Source organism: Lemur catta, chromosome 23, assembly GCF_020740605.2.
Source record: "Lemur catta isolate mLemCat1 chromosome 23, mLemCat1.pri, whole genome shotgun sequence".
Classification (NCBI taxonomy): domain Eukaryota; kingdom Metazoa; phylum Chordata; class Mammalia; order Primates; family Lemuridae; genus Lemur; species Lemur catta.
This window is the reverse complement of record NC_059150.1, coordinates 17,248,791-17,261,260: the sequence shown is the minus strand read 5'-3', so window position 1 is coordinate 17,261,260 and position 12,470 is coordinate 17,248,791. Positions and strand designations below refer to the sequence as shown.

General features: G+C 34.2%; 1 protein-coding gene across 1 annotated transcript in view; it reads right to left on the bottom strand.

Annotated features, from left to right (window-relative positions):
* XPR1 (xenotropic and polytropic retrovirus receptor 1) overlaps positions 1–12,470 on the bottom strand; it is a 144,166-nt gene that overhangs the window by 31,621 nt on the left and 100,075 nt on the right. Inside the window, exons 8-11 of the mRNA XM_045536346.1 lie at positions 9,350–9,540; positions 8,961–9,140; positions 3,652–3,823; positions 1,979–2,173 (exon numbers count right to left, since the gene is read on the bottom strand). Coding sequence (XP_045392302.1) covers positions 1,979–2,173; positions 3,652–3,823; positions 8,961–9,140; positions 9,350–9,540 — 738 coding nt within the window. The remainder of the gene's footprint in view (positions 1–1,978; positions 2,174–3,651; positions 3,824–8,960; positions 9,141–9,349; positions 9,541–12,470) is intronic.

The following is a 12,470-nucleotide window of genomic DNA, read 5'->3' as shown; positions in this document are numbered from 1 at the left end:
ATAGAGCTTGAGCCCATCCTCCGGAGTGAGGTATCCCAAGAATGGAAAAATAAGCACCACACGTACTTGCCATCAAATTGGTACTAACTGATCAACACTAAGGTGCTCACATGGTAATAATATTCATTGTGTCTTGGGGGAGTGGGGTGGGTAAACTAACAACTAACGGATGTGGTGAGCATTGTATTTGGGAAGGGCACACCTCTAATCCTGGCTTGGGTGAGGCAAAGTCATAACTTGTAACCAAAATGTTTATACCCCATAATATCCTGAAATAAAAAATAATAAAATAAAATCTACCTCTATAATGCTAAAATGTACAGATGAAACATGAACATTGTTTTACTTTTTAAAAGAACCTCTAAATAAATGCCTAAATTTTCAAAATAAAATAAAATAGAATCTAAGTATAACCAATTGTGCTTGGATACCCATCTCTCATGAAAAAAAAATAATTCCACTTCATGAATAATAAATATATTTTCTCCTTCTTATGATTTTCTTAATAACATTTTTTCCTCTAGCTTACTTTAAGAATATAGTATATAATACACATAACATATAAAACATGTGTTAATTGACTGTCTATATTATAAGGCATGCTGGGAAAGTCAAAAGTTATACATGGAATTTTGGCTACATAGGGGTTGGTGTCCCTAACCCCCAAGTTGTTCAAGGGTCAACTGCAGTTAAAGATACATTAAGTTCTAAAATATTCATCCTAAAAAACAGTACTCATTTTTACCTGGGATGGAAGAAGAGTAAAGCGTTCTTGATAATTTAGTAAAAGGAGTCATAAAATACCATGTGTACTAAATGTACACATGTACAAATTAGCTGCCTGATTTATAAATTCTCTAGTAACAACCTTCTAAATCATGATGTATGCCTGAACTGAATAACAGCATTCCTCATAAGAGTTAAAATTATGGGAACTTTGGGGATGTGTTTCCTCCACTGACATACTTAGTTAAATTATATCATTTAACAAGAGAGCCTACATGGTGGTAAAATTATTGGCTACATTTATCAATACTACTCTAATCACAGAATCTACTGCAAAAAGTGGAAGTACGTTATCATATGTCCTGCTGGACTAACTCTCAAGGCTAACTGAAGCAATGTCCTAACCTTTCAATGACCATCAGACACACTTTAGATAAGCAGCAATTTTGTAGCACTCAGGCTCCTAAAATATGGCCTTGCAATTTAAAAAAAATCACTGAAAATTTTTTTACCAAAGTATTTAAAAATAACTATAATGATTTCAATTAGTAACACTTCTTTACCACCTACACATGAAAAAGTGCAGCGTCTAAGGTGTGGGCTGATATTGATTTAAACAAAGAAAGAATGCATTTTAGTAAAAGGAAGCTAAATCACTGATTGACAGTTCTTGGAAAAAGGTTAAAAATTCAAAAGGAATGACTGCATGTGGCTCAGAGCTTAAAAGGTTTTTCTCTTCCCAACAGAAGAGCAGTCTCAAGTAATAACAGGTTGCCATGGAGATGAGAAACTAGAGGGATCAGAGAACTCAATTTGCAGTTAAATGGCCTGGAAACAATCCTTACTACTTGGTGAAGGAAAGCGATTAAAAATATATTTGATTGCCACAGGGAATCTTTTTCACCTAGCCATTTCCCAACCTCATTAATGAAGAAGGAAGTCTAAAAATTCAAATGAAAACCCAAGGTATCCATAGATTGAACCCATTAAACATAATTCAGGATTTTAAACATCATCACATATTCTTCTTACTCCGGGTGACTGTGCTTCTTTTGAATGGTACCTGTCAGTAAATACTGGAATGAGACTAACCAGTTTGTTAGCTGAACAAACTGGTATAACTGAGGGAACTGGAATTTCAACGGAAAAAACAAAGAGCATGACAAATGGAAAAATAACAAGAGTAAGAAACAGATTCAAGTAGTAAGAATCCAAGTTTTGAAAAATCTCTTCACAGCCAATCATAGAATACCTTTGTGAGTGTGGTAAAGGGCTGCAAACGTCACCATGAAGAAAGTTGTGGAGTATTTGCCCGCATTAACTAAATGAGGAAAGGCCCTTTTAGTGTCTCGGTATCTGCGCAGGCACTGGATGAAGCGAAGCCAAGCAGGAATGCACTGAACAATGGCCCGCACACCATATGTATATTTGTGGCAAATTCCTGGTTCTGTGAAGATTTCAAAGAAGAAAAAAATTACAATTAAAAAAATAACTTGTTCACATCATTTAGCCATATAGTGTAACCACTACCAAGTGCATAAAAAAGCAAGAAGCCTGAGTTTCAGAATCACTTTCTTCTTTGCAACTATTTCATTCTCAAGGTTTTTAGTGGTAGATAAGCCAAAGAGAGATGGTAAAATATGTAGGGGCGACAAGTGGGAAAATCTGCTCTCTCAGATTTCTGGATATCTGTCCTGGAATCACTTTATTTAGAGTGTGACAGAACTATAAGAAAATTAAAATATGAGTACACTAACCAAAGGGGGAAAAACTGTTTGGTTCTGAAATTGGAAACATCTGGAAAACCTACCAAGTATCATAGGTGACTCTAGACAATTTCATGAACTCCAAACCACCATAACATACTACATCCAAGGGTATTTGCTCTTATGGTCCTTTTTTTTTTTTTTTTTTGAGACAGGGTCTTGCTCTGTCTCCCTGGCTAGAGTGCAGTGGGGGCATCATCATAGTTCACTGCAACCTCAAACTTCTGGGCTCCTGTGATCCTCCTGCCTCAGCATCCCAAGTAGCTGGGACTATAGGTGCACACCACCACACCCAGCTAATATTTCTATTTTTTGTAGAGATGGGGTCTCACTTTTGCTCAGGCTGGTCTGGAACTCCTGATCTGAAGTGATCCTCCCGCCTCAGCCTCCCAAAGTGCTAATTAGGATAACAGGTGTGAGCCACTGTGCCCCACCTTTTTTTTTTTTAAACCAAAAATGGATTTTGTGTTTTTAAATAAGAATGGAATTGGTAAATCAATTTTTCTTTGAATTCCAGTTATGTATTACAGTGTGATCAACCTACAACAGAGTTGTGATCCACTGGCAATCAATGAAAATGTGTGAACTGGCTTCATCATTAACTTTTGTTAGTCAAATGTTACATAGTCTGTCTAAATTAGATCTCTGTCATGAAGGCAAAATTCTTTAATAACTTGAACTCCTGGCATAAACTAAGACTGGGAAAAAGAGCCAGAAGAAAAACAAGGTTCCAAATAAGAACTAAAAAGCAGTTTATAATGATTTTCTCAAAGCACTTAATCTAATTCTTAATAATCAGTATTTTTGATCACTGCTATCTACATGGTATTATAAAGCAACACTGTGACAAATCGTTGGCACTAAACATTTGCAATATAACTACCAATGTACTAGAACTTTTAAAAAAATAGTTTTAAAATTCTTTAAGTGTAAGTTGTAAATCTCCTGGCAAATGGATGGCTAAAATCCTAACACATAATTTAAAAGCCAAATTATATCAGATAAAGAAATTGCTAACAGAGTGCCAAGAACATTTAATTAAGTTTATAATATTATTGGAAGAGTTTTCATCATGACCTTAACTTTCTCATTTATCATTCCCAACACTGCTTGCTTTACACTGGCAATTTAATAGTGTGGATGCAAATTTGTACCCTACCTTCTAAATCATTTGGCAACAGGCCCTTAGTTTCATCCCATTTGAGCTCCAAACTGTAGAAGCAGATCATATATTCCAGGTCCATCAGTATCACTGACAGGCTGTTCAGCTGATCGGCCAGCCAGAAATCAGCAAAGCCTACCTTATGGAAGGGGGCTGTAAATACTCGAAACTGAGAGAAAGAAAAAAAAAAAATCAGAAAACATAGAAACAAGAAAAGTCATATTAAATTTCTCTAATTCACGTCTGATCATTCAGCATGATCAACTTTAGCTGATAAAATGGAAACCAAGGAACCAATCACAGACAAACAATGGGACCTGGCAACAGTGGCTAGGTTGTGAGGCAATGAGTTGAATGAATAATTAAGAAAGGAAACAGAAGAGGGGGAAAGGCAGGAATAACTACAGTTAGGAAATAGCAAAGAAGTGGGAAAAGTTGAAGTTGAAAGCAGAGAGAGTGGTAGAAGCCCCAAGAGGAAGTCTAATGTTAGGTTCTAAAGTAAGTTAAGCTGGAGAGGCAAGTGCTATGGTAATTTCTGGAATGCTCTCGATCTTAGCTAACTGAATGCAAAGCTCTTCTTTGCTTACAAAGGATAGGTAGGAAAGGATGGTATGCCATCTGAAGCATTCCTTATTCTCTAACCAAAGTCATTTTCACTTCACTAATGCCATGGTGATGATTGTGTTCATCTTGAAGTTATACCACAAAAATCAGCCCTCTTCCCACTGTTCTGAAAACAATGATAAATGTATTAAGGTTGAATGTATCAAGCAGTAACTCATGCAGTACATTTTCTTCAGGATATGTGTAGGCATTTCCTCAATCCTCATAACAATTCTATGAGCTAGGTATTACTGATCTCTCCATTTTACAGAAGACCTACACAAACTCATCCTGACCTTTTTTGTGGAAGTCTGTTTACCACTGCAAAGGGAAACCCTCCCATCACAGAGAAGGGAAATATAATAGATACTAATGCACTCACTAGAAATAGGCTCAAATTGGGCAGATTGCCTTGACAAACCTTCTTGAAATAAGATGGAATGAAGGTAGCCTTAATCCTCATCCTGTTAGACCCCTTCTATCTTATATAGGAGAAAATGGGATTTCTGAAACAAGGAATTCTGACTAAGCAGCAGTTTTGAGAAAATGAGTCTAAATCTCTAGCTCCCTGGCCATTTAGCTGTATTCATTTTGAAGAAATGTTCAACCTGGGACTCTCTCCTCAGACATGGCTGGTTCTTTCTATTCTTTCTCTAAATAGTTCTCTTTATTATTTCAGAAAGGTAAATGACTATGTTATGAATTAATCCTGGGTGTCAACTATTTATGTAAGGTACTGTCTTGGAGCTTCGGAAGCTCAACCAGGTGTCTGAGAGACATGATGCAGGCTTTGAGACATTATTTTCTGGAGCTGATATATTTTGGTTCTATGGCTCAGTCTCTTGATCACTCCCATACTTTATACATGAGTCCAATAAGCCAGACAGACAAGCTATATCATTTGCAACCATAAGCTCCAGATATAGCAAACGTCTTTTGAGGTAGGGTGGTGAGGGTGGGATAGTAATTATCTACACATGAAGAAGTTCTGGCCACATTTTTGCAATATTTTAAGCAACTCTAAGGTGCAGAATGCACTAAAAGAATTCATAGAGACAGAGATAAGAGGATAATTTAGGTATAACAACAAAGGATCAGGAAGTCTAATTCAATCTCTGGTCATGGACTTTTTGGTAGCCTAGGGCAAATTTCTTCTTTCTAACTGACACGAGGCAGACTACCATTGCTCTCACAATCTGCCAAACCCATCCTCAAAACCTGCTAATAAAGAAAATCTCCATAAGAGTAGAAGAGGAAGATAACACATTAAACAAGAAACAAAGGGATGAAGGGATGAGACTGGAAAGGGATGGGAATGGCAAGAAAATAAAAAGAAAATGAGAGGAAGGGAAAATTTACAAAAAAGAGAAGACAAAAAGAGAAAGAAAGGGAGTAGTAAAAGCTGGTATAATACAACTAATGAAGGAAAGAATATAGTCATTAATGTATTTAGCAAACACTTATTAAGTATTTCTATGTCAGACATTGTGGAAGTATAGGGATAAATAAAACAGTCTCTACCCTCAAAGGCCTCAAAGACCCACAGTATAGTTGGGCAAATAAATACCTATAAATATAATTATAGCACCATATGGTATGTGCTATTATAGAGATATATACAAAATACCCTGGAAATACAGAGAAAAGAACAAATAGCCCTGTCAAAGGTAGGGTGAAAGGTAGAAAATAAATAGATCATACGTAAGTCCCTGACATTTACACATAGTCAAATTCATTTTGTAATAGATTTATTTGAATTCTCCATCTGAGAAGCCTGTAACTCACTTCTCCTTTCTTTTCTTATTCTGATTAAGGCCTTTCAACTTCTCTACTTCTACCTTATTATGATTGAATAAAATGATAACACAATTCCCTGGAGTAATAGTATTACCAAAGCTAGAGATAATTCTGGATACCTAATGTTTTATCACATACACAAAAAAAGCCACTAATAAGTTATCAGAAAGTATATGTTAACATTATTTAACTTCTCTGAATAAAGGTTTCTTCATTTACAAAATGGAGATTAATAGCAGCTCCAACCTCATGGGTTATTAAAAAAAGTAAATAAATAAATACACATAAAATACATTATTAAATAAGAATACCACTCTAATATTATTTTAAAAATGTGAAATTTTTACTATACAACCAAAGAAAATATTGCTAAAAATTGATTTCTAAATTATATAACAAAGGACTCTAATTTTAAAACTTTAATTAGCTTGCTACAAGAATAGCTTGATATTTTTGTTTAGAAAATCCAAGGTATATTCTATGCTTCCTAATTGGATTTCTGATTGAGGTAAATACAGATTTGGGGAGAAGAGGTATGACCTAATGGATGTACATAACTTATACTAATTTGACACATAATGTTCATATAAGAATAAATCAATTTCTTATAAAATTTTTTTAGCTTTTTGGATACTGTAGCATACATTAATTCCATAGATTCTAACACAAATATGCATATAAATAGGACCCAGTGCTACCACTATGGCCAAATGACATAAGTGCTGTTCCCACTAAAAATTAAAGAAAAACAAAGGAAAAAGGAAATATAGTTTTTCTTTAGGATGAGGTTTTAAAAAACCTTTATCAGAAAAACAGAACTGGAGTGGAAACATTCTTATTAATTCACTAGCAATATACTAAGTCTAAGGGCAAGTTTTCTCAGTGAGATTTGAATTAAAATAAGTCAACAGGTCAATTAATGTTAAAATGATCTATAAATAATAACATTCTTCCTGTTTATAATTCTTATTACAAAAATTACAAACCACAATATTTCTTTCTATACTTCACTGCTTCTGATAGTGCATTGTATTATTCTTTTATTCCTGTTTATTATATCATCGTCAATCTATTCCATTAAGAAGTCCTCATTTATTAACAAACACACAGTAAATGCATAGATAAATGTAGACTCAATGGGGAATCCTTCTGCTAACAAGAGTAACTGGTCATGCATGAATCACAGCTTGCTGTTTAAACAAAGAAGGATGCACTGGGGAAATGCTCACTTAGCACACAATGCACACAACTATATTATCCTGTTATTGCAATTATGCAATCATAATAGCCCTTGAGTTTTCTGAGTCTTCCAAAATCTCATTTAAAAATAACTTTATGAAGATTTCATATTCATTGAGGCAGGAAATAATAGGTATTTATATCTTAAAGGTATTTCTGTGTAGCCAGAAGAACACTATAGTTTTTATATAACACAGTTTAAAAACTCCACGAAATCTAGTAATAAAATGACAATCTCAAATAAACGTAACCTAATATCATAAAAACTGGTAATGACTTAATTGTTAGTATAAATCTCAAGAGAGAAACAGTGGATCAAACTTTTCTTCTGTCTTCAAAACCAAAAACAAACAAAACTTCTCTAGAAAGCATATTTGCTAGGTTATGACAAAACGTATTAAAGGCAATTGTACACTTATGGCTAATCAAAATACTCTTGTACATTTAAGTTCCAAACACAGAAGTCAAACCCCAAACTTAGGCCTAAGAGTGCTACACTTAAAGTGAAGATTCACGCTTTGTTAAAAAAATGAAATTGGAGGGAAAAGAGAGATTTTCAAATGTTGGTGGAAATTTCCATAAGAAATACAAAGAAAAAACAATTAACTTTGGAAAAGAAAAGTCAAAGAGATTTGGGCCACCTTCTTTTCCTAATTTTTATACTTACCTTAATTAGAACATATATTGCTTTTTATTTGTTAAGTACTTACCACCTTTTTTTAAAAAATAGAAAGCCATATTTTGTCTTCAGATTTTTAAAAATTCAGTTATATATTACTAAGAACAAAAGAACTCTGCTAATTTTAAGGGGCATACAAAAGAAAAAGAAATAAAAACTAGTCTTGAAGGAGGTATACTTATAGGTGAAAAAGAGGTGAGAAAACAATTATGGCAATTCTGAAAGTTTGTATAGTGATTGGTCAATTTAATCACTAACTTTCACTCTACTGTAAGTTATAATCTAAGAAATAATTATATGAAAGCATTCTCAATTGATTTTCAAAATAGAGCTGTCTTAATTCAGGAATAAGCAAAAGTCCCTTCTCAGAGCTATCTTTACAGGATAAAGCTTTTCATTTTTGTAGAAAACTCTATATCCTATCATAATTAAGTGATTTTGAGATTAGAAACAAGTAAAGTGGAAAAAGAAATGGAACTTATTACAAAAAAGAATCAAAGTCCATTTCTCAAATTAAGCTTGGTGTTCTGGCAAGATATTCCTACTGCTTTTAGAGAACAAATCTTTCCTAAAATATATCGTTTGGCTGACTATATCAATTAAACAGGCAAGGTAACAATAGCTTTACTACTTTTTTTTAAATGGAAAGTTATAGAATTTTATATGTTATCACAGCTGGTTAAATAATGTATATAAGGAAGTAATAAATGATTACAACTTGCAAAATCATTTCAAATCTGGCCACTTCATACTCTGTTTTAGGAGGAAAAAAATGCATGAGTCCTTTTCCAGGGCTGCAACATTACACAAATTCAGGGGTATCAGTCACATTGTATTCTTTGATCTTGAAGCTGGGCACTACTCACATAAATTACAATGTGAACAGTGCCTTCTGGAGTTGTTCAACCCAGCAGCCTTAGTTTGTTCCTAGAGGAAGCCAATGGCCGATGTATCACTCTAAAAATGGTATACAAGTTTTTGGACTTACCAGCAGTTTAAGCAGCCAAAACCGGGATTTATAATAGAAAGTTTTAGTGGGGTTGATAAGAAAGAAAACCATAAATCCATAAAGGGCAAGTGGATACACATATGTGGGGATGACACTAATTGGAGCAAAGAAGCATGCCAGAAGGCTCAGGCACCACAATATCCCGAGGAATCCAGCAATCTGGTAAAGGATGGGGAAGACAAAAAGAGAGAAAACTGTTATTTTTACCATTATTCAGAAATATCTATAATAAAACAAAGGTAAGAAAAATGATTAGTTATTAAGTCAATAGTCTCCTTCAAGTAGGAGATAGATTTAAGTACCCACTAAACCAGCTATCCAGCTAATGCAAACTGCATTTGTGGGATGTTATGTCTTGCTTTGATTACCTCAAAGAGATGTTGATGAGACAAATTGCTTCTCGGATTAAGTTCAAAAATGAGCACATGATTTACTCCAGCCTGTCTCCAACCATACGTGTTGATGCCCAGTAGAAAAAGGAATTCAATCAGAAGAAAGCCACCCCGATAGATTCTTATCAAGGGCCATATACTTCTATCTGCTTCAAGTTTAAATACAGCTGAAAGAATATTAATATACTGGTTAGTAATAAAATCTACAATGTCTTCTTTAATTATCTTTTCTCTTCATTCTTAATGATATATCCCCGGCACAGAAATTTTCCATAAATGAAACCTAAACCTAGATTATTTTAAGAGCCTGATAAACTTACCTCCAGATTCTTTCCCTTCTTCATTTTACTCTGCAGAAGGCCACTTGGATAATTTCCTAAAACTTGACTTTTAGCATGTTATTCCAATGTTCCATTAGTTTCTTAGATTATAGAGTCATGGTGAAATGGTTTTGAATCTTTTTTTTCTTTTTTGAGCATGAAATGAAGTTTATTGAGGCAGAGCAAGATAGGTTTATAGTGCAAGAGCAAGCTACATTTGCCACAGAGGACGAACAGCCCCCTGTCATAACAAGAGGTCAGTTTTGAATCTTAAGATCAGTTCTGTCAGCTGGGGATTTCTGGCATGACATAACCTCTTCGGCTTTGTTTTTTCCATCATTAAACAGATTATAGTAATACCTACCTCACAGAGTTGCTGTGAAAATGAAAAGAAATAGTACATGTGAAAGCAACATGAAAATTTAAATGTCATACAAATGATAACAGTTATTATTTATAGAATGCTTAGTGCTAAGCATTGTTCTCAGTATTTTCACATATAATAATTTAATAATTCATTTAATCATCATAATGGCTCTTTGACTTAAAAACTATTATCTCCATTTGATTAATGAAGAAACTAGAGCACAGAGAGGTTAAGTCTTTGCTCAGGGTTACTGAACTAACCCAGGATTTGAACCCAGATCATTTTGCTCCAAAGGTCACACTCTTAAGCACTCCATTCGATTGCCCATATAAATAGGCCTATACAAATGTTCAGTATCATCATTATTCTGCAGCTCTCTCTAATAATCACAATGTTCAAACACCTTAGCCTTGCAATTCAAGTTCTTTACAATTTAACTACCAACTCACTTTCCCCAAATTTATCTCACAGCACCCCTAAACATTAATTCTCAGTGCCTAATGAATTTTATTATCTGTGTAAAAAGTTTGCTTTTCACATTTGCTTATGTTATTTCCTGTATCTAAAATGGCCTTGTTCTTTCTCTCCACCAATTCAAATTTTAGTTATTATTTAAGAACCAAATCCTTACCTGTTCATAAATTCATTGAATCAACGTGTTTGGTTTTGAGCATACCATGTGTCAGACATTTCCATTTGGTCTAATGACTTTCCAAATAACTATAAAATTTATTGATAGTACACTCCTTTGAAATTTAATTATGTACTAACATATACTTAATTTAAATAACCATTTATTATTTATCTTTGTATTCTCTATAATACATAAAACATTTAATAATTAAAAAATAGGCCAGGCATGGTGGCTCACACACATAATCCTAGCACTTTGAGAAGCCAAGGTGGGAGGATTGCTTGAGGCCAGGAGTTCAAGACCAGCCTGGGCAACACAGTGTGACACCCATCTCTACAAAAAATAAAAAAATTAGCTGGGCTTGGTGGTGTGTACCTGTAGTCCCTGCTACTCGGGAGGCTGAGGCAAGAGGAGTGCCTGAGCCCAGGAGTTTAAGGTTGCAGTGAGTTATGATGATGCCACTGCACTAGCCTGGGCAACAGAACAAGATCCTGTCTCAAAATCAAACGAAGAAACAAAAAACCAAACAAACCCCCAGGGTACAGAAAGCCTTTGCTTTGGAATCAAGTACCATAGACCAGATTTTAAATCCTGGCTAGGGCAAATTATTTAATTTTTCTAAGTCTCAGTTTCCTTGTTAGTCAATGGGAATAATATCTATTCTCATAAGCTTATTGAGAAGATTAAATGTGAACAACATATATCAAATGCCTAGAGCAATGTTTGGCTGATTATGAATATTCAGTATATATTAGTTTCTTTTTACTTTTACTTAAGGAAACTTCACTTATTAATTCATTTGACAAATATTTATTAGGTGCCTATTATACCTAACACCATTCTAAAAGCTGGGGATTCAGTGGTGAACAACAGACAAAATACCTATCTTCAGGAAATTTAAATAAAGTAGGGCAAGGAGATAAAGAACAATGTTAGGTGCTATTTTAGGAAGGGTGGTCAGGGAAGACTCTCAGGAGATGACATTGACAGAGACCTTAAAGAAATAGAGAACGAACCACCGGAATATTTCGAGGACTAGTGTTCTAGGTAGAAAGGAAGTACAAAGGCCTCAAGATAGATTGTTCCAGGAAGAAGGCCAAGGTCACTATGATTAGAATGAACAAGAGGTAAAGTGATAAAGAGCTGGTCAGTAGCAGATCAGATAGGACTTTGTAGGACTTTGTCAAGATTTAAGCTTTTACTCTGATGTACAAGCCTGTGGAAGGTTTTGCATATAAGTGACATGATTGATCAATTACTTTAAAGGGCTACTGTAGCTATTACATGAAGAACAAACTGCAAGGGAACAAGTATAAAGCAAGATTATTTAGAAGGTGGTAAATGGAAAACTGTACATAGTTTTACATCCTGATTCCTAAGCAAAGACCACAGATACATTGTAATAGTCAAGAAACAAAAATAATAAGTAAAAATCCCCAAGAATCCACAATAAAATTACTGGAGTTATAAATTCATCAAAGTTGCAGAGTACAAGATCATCACACAAAATATAGTAGTGTTTGTATACACCAGCAACAAAAATCTGGAAATGAAATTAAGAAAATAATTCTAATTACAATTGTATCCAAAAGAATAAAACATCTAGGAATAACTTTATCCAAGGACATGAAAGACTTGTATAATAAAAACTACAAAATATTGCTGAAAGAAATTAAAGTAGATCTAAATATATAGAAAAAAATCTTGTGTTCATGGACCTAAAGACTTGATATTGTTATGGTGGCAATATTACCCAAAGCAATCTATAGAGTTAAT